The sequence below is a fragment of the Pseudopipra pipra genome, chromosome W (genome assembly GCF_036250125.1).
Source record: "Pseudopipra pipra isolate bDixPip1 chromosome W, bDixPip1.hap1, whole genome shotgun sequence".
In the NCBI taxonomy this organism is placed as follows: domain Eukaryota; kingdom Metazoa; phylum Chordata; class Aves; order Passeriformes; family Pipridae; genus Pseudopipra; species Pseudopipra pipra.
This window is the reverse complement of record NC_087580.1, coordinates 5,641,603-5,656,794: the sequence shown is the minus strand read 5'-3', so window position 1 is coordinate 5,656,794 and position 15,192 is coordinate 5,641,603. Positions and strand designations below refer to the sequence as shown.

At 45.5% G+C, this 15,192-nt stretch overlaps 2 protein-coding genes across 2 annotated transcripts in view; both read right to left on the bottom strand.

Annotated features, from left to right (window-relative positions):
* LOC135404423 (zinc finger protein 501-like) overlaps positions 1 to 15,192 on the bottom strand; it is a 127,466-nt gene that overhangs the window by 87,945 nt on the left and 24,329 nt on the right. The gene's annotated exons all lie outside the window — the stretch shown is intronic.
* Positions 13,860 to 14,807, bottom strand: LOC135405747 (olfactory receptor 10A4-like). Its single transcript, XM_064640332.1, is given in 2 exon segments — positions 13,860 to 14,482; positions 14,485 to 14,807. Coding segments are annotated over 2 exon segments (936 nt in total). The 5' UTR covers positions 14,798 to 14,807.

Here is a 15,192-nt window from a genome sequence, read left to right as displayed (position 1 = left end):
CAGCTTCCCTGAGCAACACTTGACTGGCACTCCAACACTTTACACTAGAAAAGCCCTGTTCCCAGATTTTAATGGGAGGGACTTCGAACAGCTCCGTCTTGGAGTGTGTGTGGGGATTCCTCCCTTGAGTGGGGACAGCCATCAAGGTTACTCCTTGAGCCTGAGAGAAAGCGATTTGCCCATGGCCCTTGGCAGGGGTACCATCAATCTCTACTTAATATTTGTTTTCTTAGCTTTAATATAATTGCTTCAACACTGCTTCCAAATACTGCACTATGTTTGTAGCTATAATTGTCTACAACGTTGAATAAATAATTCTGATTACAGTATATTAGTATTTATTATTTTATTATTTTAATAACATTTCTTATAACATTACTATCTGCTGCTGAATATATATAACATGTAATAATGTATTATAAAATATTATTCTCTATATATTTCCATATTATATTTCTATATATATTTCTATATTTCTATATATATGTCTCTCTATATATATTCTATATTTCCGTATATATGTCTATATTTCTAATAATATTTCTATATTACTATAACTATCATCTACTTAGATAAATCATTCACTCAGGTCTGAGAAGGCGTATCGAAAACAAGGATGCCTTGGCTAATAAACGCAGTGCTAGTCTTCCGTTCTGCTTGAGCCAGGGCCATAATCCAACGCCATCATTGCCAGAGTGCCCTGAATGATTGTCTGACGTGAATCTCTGGGGCGTGGAAACCCTCCTCTTCTTCTCTGAAGGGCGGTAGTCTGTGTGCTGCCCAAACTGGCTGTGGCAATCACAGCCCCGCCATGTTGATCTTCTCTGCTCTCTCTGCCTCTGTCGGGTTTGCTCCCGAGCAGCCCGGAGCATGAGAGCCTGCTTGGAGCTGGCTTTGGAGGGCCCTGGAACTGCAGGATTCACTAAGACTTGGTCACAACGTGGAGGACTTGTTCTCTCCCTCTTTCTCTTCCGCAGTGAGCGGTCATAGTCTGTGTACTGCACAAACCGGCTGCGAAGGTTGTAAGTTCCCCGCACAGATCTGCTTGGCTCCCTCTGCCTCAGCAAGGTTTGCTCCTGAGCAGCCCTGGGAGCGGGAGCCCACCGGCAGATCCTCTTGGAAGGCCTTGCAGCTGTGCTATCCCTAGGACCACGGTCACGACTTGGAGGACCAGTTCTTCTCTCTGAAGCGTCCTCAAAGTCTGTGGTGTCCCCAGAGCAGCTGCGGAGATCCCTGTCCCACAGAGGGAATCTGCTCCGGGACCGCTCCCTGCCAGTGTCCTTCATGCCCTGCAAAGAGAGCTGTGGAGACAAACAAAACTCTGTCTCATCAGTGTGCAGTAAACTTCCACGAGAAGATGACTTCTGCTCAATGACTTGTAGCCCCCTCACACAGAGTCTCGTGTTAATATGTTGTTAGTAATCATCTTACTTGCTACATTTAAAGCAGTTTTCCCCATCCAGGTGCTCAGGTGTTACAAAGTCCTCCAGAGCTGTAGTGAGGGATGAGGCTGCCTGGAGAATTGAGAAATCGGTGCACTGAGCTACAGCAAATGCCCTGGCCCAAACATTTTCCAGGAGCTGACAAGAAAACCCCTGTAGCTGATGCTGAGGAGACCCGCCATGAATCTGCAAGCTGTATCCAGAAGGAGCCAGAAAGAGAGTGTGGTGCTGAACATGTCCCCTGTCCCAGAGGTTCTCAGGGGCAATCAAGAGCTCCCTCTCTCCATCACCTGCCATTGAGCTACTGATGTTATGTAGGGTCATCAGTAGTGAAAACAATCCAACCCATCAGCCTGGAAGCCAGACAGGTGTTGAAGGAGGGCAAAGGAAAGAATGATGAGGATATGTCAGGGGTGCAGAGCGCATAATGGGTGCTTGTCCAGCTTCAAGCCAGCACCTACAGAGAGACCAGTGCCATGGCCTCTGCAGGAGGACAACATCCGTTCCCCTTCCCATCCACCACCAAGACCTCTTGTGTTCACAGTATATGCTTTCAGGACAAATGTGTTGACTCTGAAAAGCCTTGCCATGTCTTGAAGCACAACTGCAAAACCTCTTACTTTGATATCCAAGGGGACATCCAGGAAGGCCTCATAGGAATCAGAAATGGCTTTGCAGCTGAAGCAGATGACTGGAAGGAAAAATCAAAATGCCGAGCAATGGTGAGCTGAACGATGGTACTGCTTTGTGTCCATTGTACCTGTCCTGCTAGTCCCAGGGGCAGTTGCTAGGCACAGGCAGACAGAAGGGCACAGGCAGTGCCAAGGAGAGCAGTAGTTGTAGAAACATACCTCTGGATCTCAGAAAGCCTCCAAATATTTGATGGACAATGGTAGTAGATTGAGATGATATGTCCAAGCTGGAAACAAGTCGTAAGACAGAGCATTACTTCCTCCAAGCCCCGGCTGTAGGTTTTCCTTGATGAGGCCACATCAAGGAGTCCAAAGGGCTCAGGACTTTGTAAAGGTAACTTGCTTGTGCTTACTCGTTGCTTGCACTCAGACAAGCTCTCTGCATGGCATTGACAGTACAGCATAAGAAGTCATGGGCATCTTCCTCCCTGCCAAGCTGAAAATGTTCTCCTATGACTAAGAAACAGGAAGTTAGTAGTTGTCTCCTACAGGAAGGGAAGAAAACCTGTCAAAGAACCTGAAATCACATATATCTGAAACCCCTGAGAACAGCCCAAGGCAGGATGGCACTGACTGAATGCAGGACCTTGTTAACATGCGCTTCCATGATGCACATCATGCAGAAGCCTTGTTGGCGACCTGAGGAGGGAGGGAGAGAAGGTCCTCTGGTTAGCAAAATATCCCTAGTGGTGGAATACTCCTCTTCTTCCACTCCCACTCCAGTGCAATATGCCACTCCTCCCAGTGTTTCAACAAGCACGGGACGTTTTAGTGCATAGAAAATGTTCTTCAGAGGAATGCTAAACTGAGGTTTTAACTTGCAGGAATAGAGACCCAGAGCTAGAAAGATGTGCCTTCATGAAGAATAAGACAGCTGGATAGGACAGGTGGCTCCTGAATGTACAAAGAACACAAGTTCTGGGGCTGACAAAGGGCTGCTTTTCTCCTAAATCAAATTTCAGCTTCTGGGAATCCTTGGGATTTGATGAACAGATTCACAGGGAGATGTCCCTAAGAGTACTCACAGGCCTGGCTGTGCTCCCGGGAGAGCAGATAGTTGGCCAGCGGCGGGGTGTATGTCAGGCATTGCAGGACAGCATTAAGGAAGCATGTGTTGCCCACATTGAGGAGTCCTGCTCCAGCACTCTGTCTTTGCTGCCAGACCATGCAAATCTTCTCTGGGGGAAAGAGGATACTTTGTGGTGGAGTCATTCCCTCAGCAATGACTGCAGGGAAATTCCATTTGGAAAGAGATGAAATGAGGCACAAAGGCATATTTAAACAGTGAGGTCTCTACAGGAGCACTCAGGACCATCTGCTTCAACTGCCAACCCAAAAACATCAGGGGAAGCTTAAACAGTGCCATTTAAATTTACTGTTTTGGAAAAATCCATTCCCCTCTTTACGTTGCTGAGAGTCCAACAAACCCACAATCTGATTTCTGGGCCGCAGGCTACCTTCCTTTCTCAGTAGAGTTCTAGACTGGATTATCAGTGAAGCCATCCCTTTTCCTGATTGTAACTTGTTGAAAACAAGTAAATACTGAGCATGGAAGGTAACCAAAAGGATGGCAGACCTCTCTACGAGCAATGGCAGCTTTCCAAGTCTTGTACCTAGTGTCAGAGGAGCGACAAAAGGTGTTTTCCTGGGTCTAATTGTAAACACGGGGGTCAGTTTGACTGCTCTCAGGAAACATCCCAGAGATCACTCTAGGTTGTGAGCACATCATTCCGGGATTTGACCCCCAGCCATGTCAGTTGTCTGTGGCAGTTCACAAAGTCCAAACCTGCTGGTGAAGCTATTACTCACAGGAGTCGTTCCCTGCTGTGGCCATTGCCTCTCTCAGGAAGAGAGTGCAATTCTTTAGATGACCAAGGATGTCTTTCTCTCCAGAAAGAGAACAGCACCAATCCCGTCACCTAGTTGCAAAGAAATTACTGTAGCTCACCGAAAGTATCAAAACTCTAAATAAACGCAGAACGGCATCCCCCACCAAGTCTTTCAGTGGTGCTTGTAACTGCTGCTGAGCTGCAGCTCACGCCCTTATGATCAGGCGCGGGGCACCAACTCACAGCGGGTTCAAAGGCCCTTTTGAAATGCTCCCATGTACGTTACCTTCTCTGAAGAGGCCCTGCTACTCTCCTGACACTGCTTCAGCAACAGAGCCCTCTGGCTTTCCCACCTCCTAGGAGTGACCGTCTTTCAGCCACTACTTTAACTGCTGCCTTTGTTGCTCTCCTTTTTCTGCCTCCCTCCCACAGCAATCAAGGTGGGCTGAGCCCATCCCCTCAGACTACAGTCACCTCCCTGCTTACCTATCCTAGGCTATGGAAAAAAACCCAAGAATCAGCAAACTGGAATTTTAGCCTAGGTCATACCTGGTCAGCCTCTAAAAGTTGCAACAGCTCAGCCTACAGCTAGGAAGGTATAAATCAGCCTATACTTTTATCCCATATACCCTGCTCTATGATCTGGGCCAAAAGTCAAAGCATTACCTTTGAAAGAGGAGGAAAGTGGAGGAGAAATGGTCAGTAAACAATAAACCATCCAAAAAAGGCAGGCACACAAGTAGCAAAGGAAGGAGCTGAGTTATCCCGAAGGCCAACTCTGTCCAACTGATTTTCGTTGGCGCGCTCCTCAGGATACCGGATGGGTGCCAAATCTCTGCCCCTTTGTGACATGGGGTCACATGGAACCCCATGGAACCACATGGAACCACATGGTTCTTGGGCACAGGAACCCACATGGCACGTCCGCCAGGTGGAAGCCACTGGACCTCCCCCCGTGCTGGTGGCAAAGGACTAGTCATCCTCTGACAGAGCTCCCACACCTTCCCTGAGCCACATGGCCTGAGGAGTAAAAGCCTGCTCAGGGCTGTAACTGAGCCAGGTCACAGCTTTTCGGGCCCCCAAGACGCTGAGGGTTTCACTGCCACTTCTATCAGGGAGACTCTTAGCAAAGCACCTGGACTCTTATGGGTTCATTTCCAATTAATTTCATCTGCCCCCAGGATACAGCCATGGGTTGACCGTGAACTGGGACAGCCAAAGGAACCCTTCAGAGGCTGCGCTGGGAGGACCTTGGCTGGCTGCTGGCCCCCGCCCAGCTGCTGTCTTGTCCTCAAGCTCTGAAAACGTTCCGGGATGGCTTTTTAGCAGCTTCACATTTACTCCTGCCGCTAGGGTTGGTTAGGTTTTGATCAGCCGCAGCTTTAGCCAGACTCCCACTCTGGATGGTGAGGGCACGCGCGTGTTAGGCGGAGCTATCCCCTGCACGTCCGGCCGAAATAAACAAATACCGGCTTAATAGCACCTGTGGCTATTGAGTTTTACTACTGTTGCCTTTTCCTGGCATCAATGGATAGAGAGAGTTTTGTCCCTTCTGCACTTGGCCTATGTTGTTTTGGGCTTGTTGGAAATCATAAAACTTTTCTAATTTTTTTAGTGTTCCTAATTAACTTTTTGATTAGTTTTTTTTAACACACATCATAGGCGGTGCGTTCAGCCTTAAATCAACTTTAGCCAGCATGGAGTAAAAATTGTCATAAGCTCCTTTGGGAGAACACAGCCTGGGAAAAGTCCTAAAACTGTAAGTTTTGTTGAAGTTAACCCTGTTATGCTTCAGTGGAGAAAGCCTGTCAGAGAAAGATGTCCTGTTGAAGGAGGAGATCTGGAACACAAGATTTATGGACTACAAGGACCTTCTGCAGAAACCAGCAGCTAAAGAAGAAGACTAACAAAGGCTCAGCATTTGTGTCAGAAAATCCCTAGGGGAGGGAAAATATACAAAAGATAGATATTGGGAAGGAATTCTTTGCTGTAAGGGTGCTGAGACACTGGCACAGGTTGCCACAGCATCTGTGGGGTCCCCATCCCTGGAAGTGTTCAAGGCCAGGTTGGACAGGGCTTGGAGAAACCTTGGAATAGTGGAGGGTGTTCCTGCCCACCACAGCGGGGTGGAACAAGATAAAGTTAAAGGTCCCTTGCAACCCAAACAAGTCTGTGAATTTAGGAAATGGAGGCTGTGGGAGGTCTAGAGATGAGGTTTTTGTTGGGACAGAGGCAAACTTGGTGGGAAGACCCTAGCTGAGTTTCCCATTAGTGTCCTTGGTTAAGTCTTCTCTCTGTCATAGAAGCCTCTCTGAGAAAATGACTGAACCCCAGAGGAGGTTGCAACAACAGCTCTAAACTGAGATCACTCTTTTGTTTTTCTCCAGATGCTCTGATCTGAGAATTGGAGAAAGGCCTTCTTCCTCACTGGCACCATCACATGCCCCTTCCTTCCTCAGTCAGTGTGTGGCCAGCAGCAAGCAGGCGGGCTCTGTTGGACCACAGGCTCTGACTGGTAGGACAAAGGTAACTTTGGGGTCATGGGTCAGGGCATCAGAGGAATAGTGGATTTCTTTCTGGGATCTCAGCATTTCTCTTTTGTCCCTCACACACCGCACCTTTCTTCACAGCCACAACGCTGCTCCCTCTCAAAGCATCCCACCTGGATCCATCCCTTTTGTGCGCCTCTGGCCTTTTGGTCTTAGTAGCCCTCCAAAAGAGCCTTTTGGAGGCCCCAAACTGTCCTGTCCCAGAACTTGTAGGGGTTCCCCACTGCTCTGATCCTTTCAGGAGAAAAGGGCAGGAACTCTCCACAGCTCTCTTTGCAGGGCATGAAGGACACTGGCAGGGAGCGGTCCCGGAGCAGATTCCCTCTGTGGGGCAGGGATCTCCGCAGCTGGTCTGGGGACACCACAGACTATGAGGACGCTTCAGAGAGAAGAACTGGTCCTCCAAGTCGTGACCGTGGTCCTAGGGATAGCACAGCTGCAAGGCCTTCCAAGAGGATCTGCCGGTGGGCTCCCGCTCCCAGGGCTGCTCAGGAGCAAACCTTGCTGAGGCAGAGGGAGCCAAGCAGATCTGTGCGGGGAACTTACAACCTTCGCAGCCGGTTTGTGCAGTACACAGACTATGACCGCTCACTGCGGAAGAGAAAGAGGGAGAGAACAAGTCCTCCACGTTATGACCAAGTCTTAGTGAATCCCGCAGTTCCAGGGCCCTCCAAAGCCAGCTCCAAGCAGGCTCTCATGCTCCGGGCTGCTCGGGAGCAAACCCGACAGAGGCAGAGAGAGCAGAGAAGATCAACATGGCGGGGCTGTGATTGCCACAGCCAGTTTGGGCAGCACACAGACTACCGCCCTTCAGAGAAGAAGAGGAGGGTTTCCACGCCCCAGAGATTCACGACAGACAAGCATTCAGGGCACTCTGGCAATGATGGCATTGGATTATGGCCCTGGCTCAAGCAGAACAGAAGACTAGCACTGCGTTTATTAGCCAAGGCATCCTTGTTTTCGATACGCCTTCTCAGACCTGAGTGAATGATTTATCTAAGTAGATGAGAGTTATAATAATATAGAAATATTATTAGAAATATAGACAAATATTTGGAAATATAGAATATATAGAGAGAGAAATATATATAGAAATATAGAAATATAATGTGGAAATATATAGAGAAGTAATATTTTATAATACATTATTACATGTTATATATTCAGCAATAGATAGTAATGTTATAATAAATGTTATTAAAATAATAAAATAATAAATACTAATATACTGTAATCAGAATTATTTATTCCACGTTGTAGACAATTATAGCTACAAACATAGTGCAGTATTTGGAAGCATTGTTGAAGCAATTATATTAAAGCTAAGAAAACAAATATTAAGTAGAGATTGATGGTACCCCTGCCAACGGCCATGGGCAAATCGCTTTCTCTCAGGCTCAAGGAGTAACCTTGATGGCTGTCCCCACTCAAGGGAGGAATCCCCACACACACTCCAAGACGGAGCTGTTCGAAGTCCCTCCCAATTAAAATCTGGGAACAGGGCTTTTCTAGTGTAAAGTGACGGAGTGCCAGTCAAGTGTTGCTCAGGGAAGCTGTGCCAGCTGGAGCTGGATGCTCTGCCTAAGCAGGGATATAGCAGCTCCAGCTGTGTCTTGTTTATGACGTGTCAATGATGGCTTGAGCAAGGATGGTCTGCTGATCACTGATAGGAGTGAGCAAGGAGGGTCTGCTGTTTTTAGTGTTGAAGAATGCTGAGACCAGCTTGGCCAAACTATCAGACCCACTACTGGAGCCCAAAATGTCAGGTAGGATGAATCAAACTCTCAAATACTATTTTAGTACTAGGAAGCAGGTAATACTTTATTTCATGGGGGATCACTCCTCTAAAGATGCTCGTGCAAGTTCAAAACTTTTCACAATTTACACATTTTATCAAACAAAGAAATTAATGTTCATAGGCTATAAATGGCATCATTCAGTTCATTAATAAGTATTCTATCTTAGTTATTGTTTTCTTGCTTCTCATGCTATTAGTCCATGTTTTAGGTGCTTTCATTATTTCTCCCAGATAGACAGGGTTTCAGTACAATTGCCAAATTGTCTTTGTTAGTTCCTTCTTTGTCTCAGGGTTCTGCAAAATTTATGTCCTTTTGGTACATAAATTCTGTATTCCTTGTGTCTCATTTCAGCAATATCTCTCTTCCCCAGGTCTGAGATCATTGAAGCATATCAAGGTTGATTATAGTTTTTTTAACAAAACTCAAAGTTTCAGTAATTTTCCCGAGCTGCATTCCCACTATAGAAGCTTATGATAAAACCTTACTAAATGCTGGCTATAGTGGGGTATCACAGGGTGGAAAATAAGAGTACTTCAAAAAATTAATTAGGAAAGTTAAGTAAAATACTGAGTAAGCCTGAAAACACATCATCTAAAGATGTATATGACTGATAGTCAATCACTTTATACAATAAAAGTCCAGTCCCACTTTTGCATACCAAGGACTTCTAGCATACCTCCCTAAGGTGTTTGAAGATCCTTCCTTTGAGTGGGGAAGCCCCTCAAGGTCACTCCTCAAGGCTGAGCAAAATAGATTTGCCCACGGTTGTTGGTAGGAGTGAGTAACATCGATCTCTAATAAGATCTAATCTCTTAATAACTGTTTTGCTAGCTTTAATAGAATTGCTTCAATATAATTGTTCACTGACAAAGCTCCCCAGGAATGGGCTATGCCTTCTACTGGCAACATTCCGTCATGGGGCTCCAGGACTCCCTGGGCAGGTTGAAGGTCCGGATGCAGCCCAGTGCTGCGCTCAGCTCGGGCACCACTCTGGTGCGTGCTGCCCTCATGGAAGGCCCCATTCACTGGAGAAACAGGATCCCCATAGTCCCTCATCCTGGGCCTCCCCATCCCTGGCCTTACACCTTTGTGTCCAGGGCAGGCCCTGCTATGGAGAGCAGAGAGGCTCTGCTGCCACTCTGGGGGTGCCCATGAGCTGTGGAACAGCTCTAGTGGCCAAGTGCAGGGCTGAGCTCTCCATGGGACTGTGGCCTCAGGCAGATCCATTTTCCTTTCCTTGTCTCTTTTCCACTCATGTCCCAAGAGTGCAATTCAGGTATTAGTCAAGATATGATTTTCAAAGATCTTTAAAATCTGCTGCCTGTCCTTACTTTATCGTTAGTAAGTTTATTATAAGGAAATTTCTCCTGAAGAATCAAACCTAACTTTCTCACTACATGGGACAAGAATTAGATTTCCCATTTTATACTAATGCCCAGTACTTGGAAGAAAAAGGTTTCCTGGTTCTTATTTGCTCTGATATTGATTTGGTTATCCACTAGTAGAAAGGAACAAACAGGTTGTCTACCTACTGTACTGCAGTAACTTATTTTACACCCCAGATATTTATGTCTATTTATTTATAAAAATCTGATGATACTCACTGTACTGGAAATATTTAGACCTGACAAAGCAAGGCAATGACATTCAATATTTATCTATAAGAAATATCTCTAATATTCTGGGCCGTTGATAAGACCTATGAATCTCTCCTGTAAACTGTTCCAAAACAAAAGAATACTGTAATTCTGTGCTTTATGAATGCATTTCCTTTCTCTTTCCTTCTCTCCAGAAAGTAGTGCACCAACAAACATTTCATGGCACTGAACATCTCCCTGTTCCTCAGGGTGTAGATCATGGGGGTGATAAGGGGAAAAACCATGGTGTGGAACACAGCCGCTACATTGCCCAGAGGCAACGTGTAGAAAGGCCAGCAGTAAATATATATATAGCTAGTACAAGCATAACAAAGACAATAATGATGTGGGTAGCGCAGGTAGTTGCTGCTTTGCTCTCCCCTCTGGAGATCGAGTGTTTTCAGGCAGATTAGTAGGACATTGTAGCAAATCAGCAGAAAAATGAAACATATAAAGAGGACTAGGTCATTGTTGACAAACATAATAAACTCCGATATGTAAGTGTTGGTACATCCTAATTTAATCACTTGTGTAACATCACAAAAGAAATTGTTGAGTTCATTTGGGCCACAGAAGGGAAGATGAACAACAAATACAACCCGGATGAATTTGTGAATCCAACAACCCATGCTGTCCCCACCAAGACCCAAAAGAGTGTTTTCCTCATTAAGGTTGCGTAATGAAGATAGCCACAAATAGAATAGCAATGGAACAGGCTAAGGTCTCACTGGTTCGGAGAGAATTTTGCAGAAAAATATCTGGGGGCATCCAAGTGGACAAAGTGAATATGAATGAGCAAAATGCCTTTGGAGAAAAGGGCAGCTGTGTCTGAGAGTATCGTCTAAATGCTTCTTGAGCTCTCTCAGGCTTTGGGCTGTGACCACTGCCTGAGGAGCCTATTCCAGCATCCAACCACCCTCTGGGTGAAGAACCTCTTTCTGGTATCCATTCTAAACTTTCCCTGACACAACTTCAGGCCATTCCCTAGGCTCCCGTTACTAGTCCTCACAGAGAAGAGATCAGTGTCTAGCCCTCCTCTTCCCCTCCCGAGGAAGTTGTAACTGCAATGACATCTCCCCTCAGTCTCCTCTTCTCCAGCTGAACAGACCAAGTGCCCTCAGCTGCTCCTCACATGGCTTCCCCTCAAGGCCCTTCCCCATCCTCGATGCCCTCCTTTGGATGCTGTCAAATGGCTTGATGTCTTTTTTTATTGTGGTGCCCAAAACTGCCCCAATATTGCAGGTGAGGCCATCCCAGGTCAGAGCAGAGTGGGACAATCCCCTCCCTGGACCAGCCAGTGATACCTGGCCTGATGCCCCCCAGGACACACGGTTGGCTCTCCTGGCTGCCAGAGTACTGTTGGCTCGTATTGAACTTGCCATCAACCAGGACCCTCAGGTCCCTTTCTGTAGCACTGCTTTCTCATTCCCCAGTCTCTCTGTGCATCCTGGGTTGCCCCATCCCTGCTGCAGAATCGATCACTTGCTGTTAAACATCATACGGTTTGTGAAGTCCTCAAGTGAAGTTCCAGCCCTCTCATTTGCCAAGATCTCTCTGCAGGGCCTTTCTGCCTTAGAGGGAGTCAACAGCTCCTTCCAATTTTGTATCATCTGCAAACTTACTTAGTATCCCTTCCAGTCCTGCATCCAAGTTTATGAAGGTGTTTGTGCTGGTTTAAAGGTAAACTGGCAAGGGAAATGAACTCAACTCAAAAGAGATTATGTCAGAATAACAATTTAATAAAAATTATACAATAAATACAATTATACAGATGAACAATTGGTTTTAACCCACAAACCCCCCAGCACCCTGGGGCACGAACGGAGCGGTGTTCGTTGGACCCCCCTGAGTCCAAAGTAAAAGGAGAGGGAAAAACCTGTTGGTGAGAGTGCTGGTCACAGTCCGGTCAAGGGTGGTGACCGCAGTCTGGTCGATAGTGGTGATCACAGTCCGGTCGAGAGTGGTGGTTGCAGTCTGGTCGAGGTTCTGGCCCTCCTTTGGATCCAACGAATGGTACCAGAAGTCCCAAGACCCCAATATTATATGCACTCAAGTTCAGGCAGGAATGCCCAGTACTTCCCCCAGGGTGGGGAGTTCCACAATGGGTGAGATATTTTTGGAATCCTTGGTGGTCCGTTAGCAGACATGATCCCTCCGGCTGGGTGTGGAGGTGCTAATGACTCCCTGGAGGGGAGTTAACATCACCCATAACTACAGCCTGAGGAGTCAGGTGTGCTCTGGGCAGCTGCTGCAAATGGTCTATTGTTAACAGTTTCTGGGAAATTACATGGAGGGTGTAGAATACACAGTGGATGTTACACCCACACAGTGATGAACTGGTCCTAGCTGTTCTAACGAGGACAGTGTTGAACAGCACTGGGCCTAAGATGGAGCCCTGTGGAACTCCACTATGGGTAGGTCACCAGTCTGATGTCACCCCGTTCACTATTACCCTCTGTGCTTCACCCATGAGCCAATTGCTTACTTATCATATGATGTGTTTATCCAGCTGTCGGCTGGACATTTTGCCCGGAAAGATCCTGTGAGAAACCGTATCAAAAGCTTTAGTGAAATCCAAAAAGATTACATCAGCTGGCTTCCCTTGGTCAACTAGGTGGGTTTCCTTGTCCTAAAAGGTCAGAAGATTTGACAAGCATGACTCCATGCTGGCTGTGACTGATGACTGCATTGTCCTTCAGGTGTTTTCAATACCTCCTAGCGTCCCAGTGTACAGGTTCCCAGAATCTGAAGTGATGCCATTTTATCTTTATTATCCTCTTCTTTATGGTGGATCACTTGAAATGATCCTTGACACAAATCTGTATCCTTGACACAACCTTTGTGTCTGTCTTATTGGGATCAAAATGAACTAGCAATTCCTGGTGCAAAACACCCTTGCATGCTTCTCCCATTTGAATGACTAATTCCACATCCACTGTCTTAGCTTAGCAAAGAAAAAGGGAAGAGTGAAGAGGTAAACTAGGATCCCATGAATCCTCCAAGTGAGTACATAGTAAAACCAGAAGGAAAAAAAAGGAAAAAAAGTTAAAGTTTTAGCCTCACTTTTAAAACTTTCATGTCTCAAATCAGCTTCCCTATGACCATCCATTTCCTTGACACTCAAGTAGTTTCTGTCATTCCACAGTCGACCTTTTTTTTACACAAAAAGAGACATTGTTTTCTGTTTTCAATTCAGAAGCCTAAGATATACATATGTTGGTATAAATTCATTGTTTTGACTTCAAAAACAAACCTACAGCAATGAAGATGTCTAAGTGATAGGTTGCCTCTTTCTATGGCAGAAATCTGGTTTAGAACAGATAAACTGTGTATTTGAAGCAAAGAGAAACCTTACCCCTTCAAACTTTCAAATAAACTTTCTTCACAAAATAGAGTTGAAGAGCTCATCTGGGAAATCTCTTCATCAGAACTCACCAGAAGATTAATGTCTTAAATATTTGCGTAGTACTTCTCATCAGGTCCATTGTCCCCTTCTCTGATAATTTCTTGCACTCATCCTAGTGTGTTTTTAGAAAAGCTACACAGAAATGTTTTCACGATATTCAGAGAATATAGTGAATTTCATCTTATCACAGGTAAATACATCTGCAAAGCAAAGAACTATTTCTGTATTGATGGACAGGACATAGAGGATACAGTAGCAGGTGATTCACGTGAGCTGGATAACAAACCTATCTTAAAATGATATAAGAAAGAATCTGAAGAGAAACAACCTTTTTTTTTTAAAGGCTGAATTACCTGGAGGATTGATTCAAAGCTGGAAGGCAGAGATTAATTTTTGGGTAAGTGCTGGCAAATCATATTGTCCTTCCAGCAGTACACACAATATCAAAGCTACTACTACATTTAATATAATTCATAAACATATTACATATTTCTATTTTTGACTTTTAAAAGGCTTGTTTCACCTCTTTGTTCCTCAAGCTGTAAATCAAGGGGTTCATCATTGGAGACAACAGTGTGTAAGAAAGAGAAAACAATTTGCTACTGCTGCTTGAATAAGAAGCTTTGAGTCTCAAGTAGGTCACAATGTCAGGTCCGTACAACAGAGTGACCACGACTAGGTGAGAAAAGCAGGTAGAGAATGCTTTTCCCTTGCACTTCACTGATGGTATCTTGAAGATGGTGTGGAGAATCTGGATATATGACACAACTACGAATAAGAAGAGGACCATGATGAAAAGGACAGCTATTACGTAGGTGGTGATTTCATTTTTACAGGTGGCCACGCAAGCCAACTTAAGCAGAGGCAGCAGGTCACAGAAGAAGTGATTGATCCCATTGGGACCACAGCATGGAAGGGTAAAGACGAAAGTTGTCTGCACTAAGGCCACCAAGACCCCGGTAAGCCAAGGCACAGCTGAAAGCAAGAAGCACGTGTTCCATCTCATCGTGGCCGTGTAGTGCAGAGGCTGGCACACGGCCACATAGCGGTCATAGGCCACGGCAGCCAGCAAACAGCATTCTGTCATCCCCAGGAGGGAGAAAGCATACATCTGTGTGGCACAGCCCCAAAAGATATGTTCTTCCTCTTTGTGAGAAAGTTCACTAGCGTCTTGGGGATGGTGGATGTGGCATAGCTAACCTCCAGGAAGGAAAAGTTCTTAAGGAAAAAATACGTGGGAGAGTGAAGGGCAGCATCTACCATAGTGATTGTGATGATGACGATGTTTCCCACCAAAGTACTGAGGTACATGGACAGTAACAGACAAAAGAGAGAGCCTTGGATCTCTGGAATGCTGGAGAAGGGTAAAAATTGGAGATAGGTCACCACAATGTGATTACTGCTGTCCATGTCCCTCAGGTGTCTTTTAACTGCAGAAGTCATTACATGTCCATTTTCTAGTTAATCTAAAGAAATACAAAATAGTAAATTGAATCTTTATAGATGTTACTTTCTAATAGGACAAGATCCCAGAAAAGGAAGTGTTGTGTTTAGGTATTTTTAGTGCTAAGGAGTGTTTAGTGGAGAAAAGCAAGGTGGTTTCCTTCACACAGCTTTTAATAAATAAGAACAGCTTTCCCAACCGAGTGTCCTTCACTTCTAGTCAATAAAAAGGAAGATACCTCTTTGTTATGATATTAGAATACTTCACTCTTCCTGCCTTTTGGGATGAGGATTATACTGTACTGCCCCACTTTTTGAAGTGGACTTTTGTCCCATTATCCAGTAGAGATCTGCAACTATAAACCCTTTGCCAAGCAAAGAAGGTTGGTCATTAA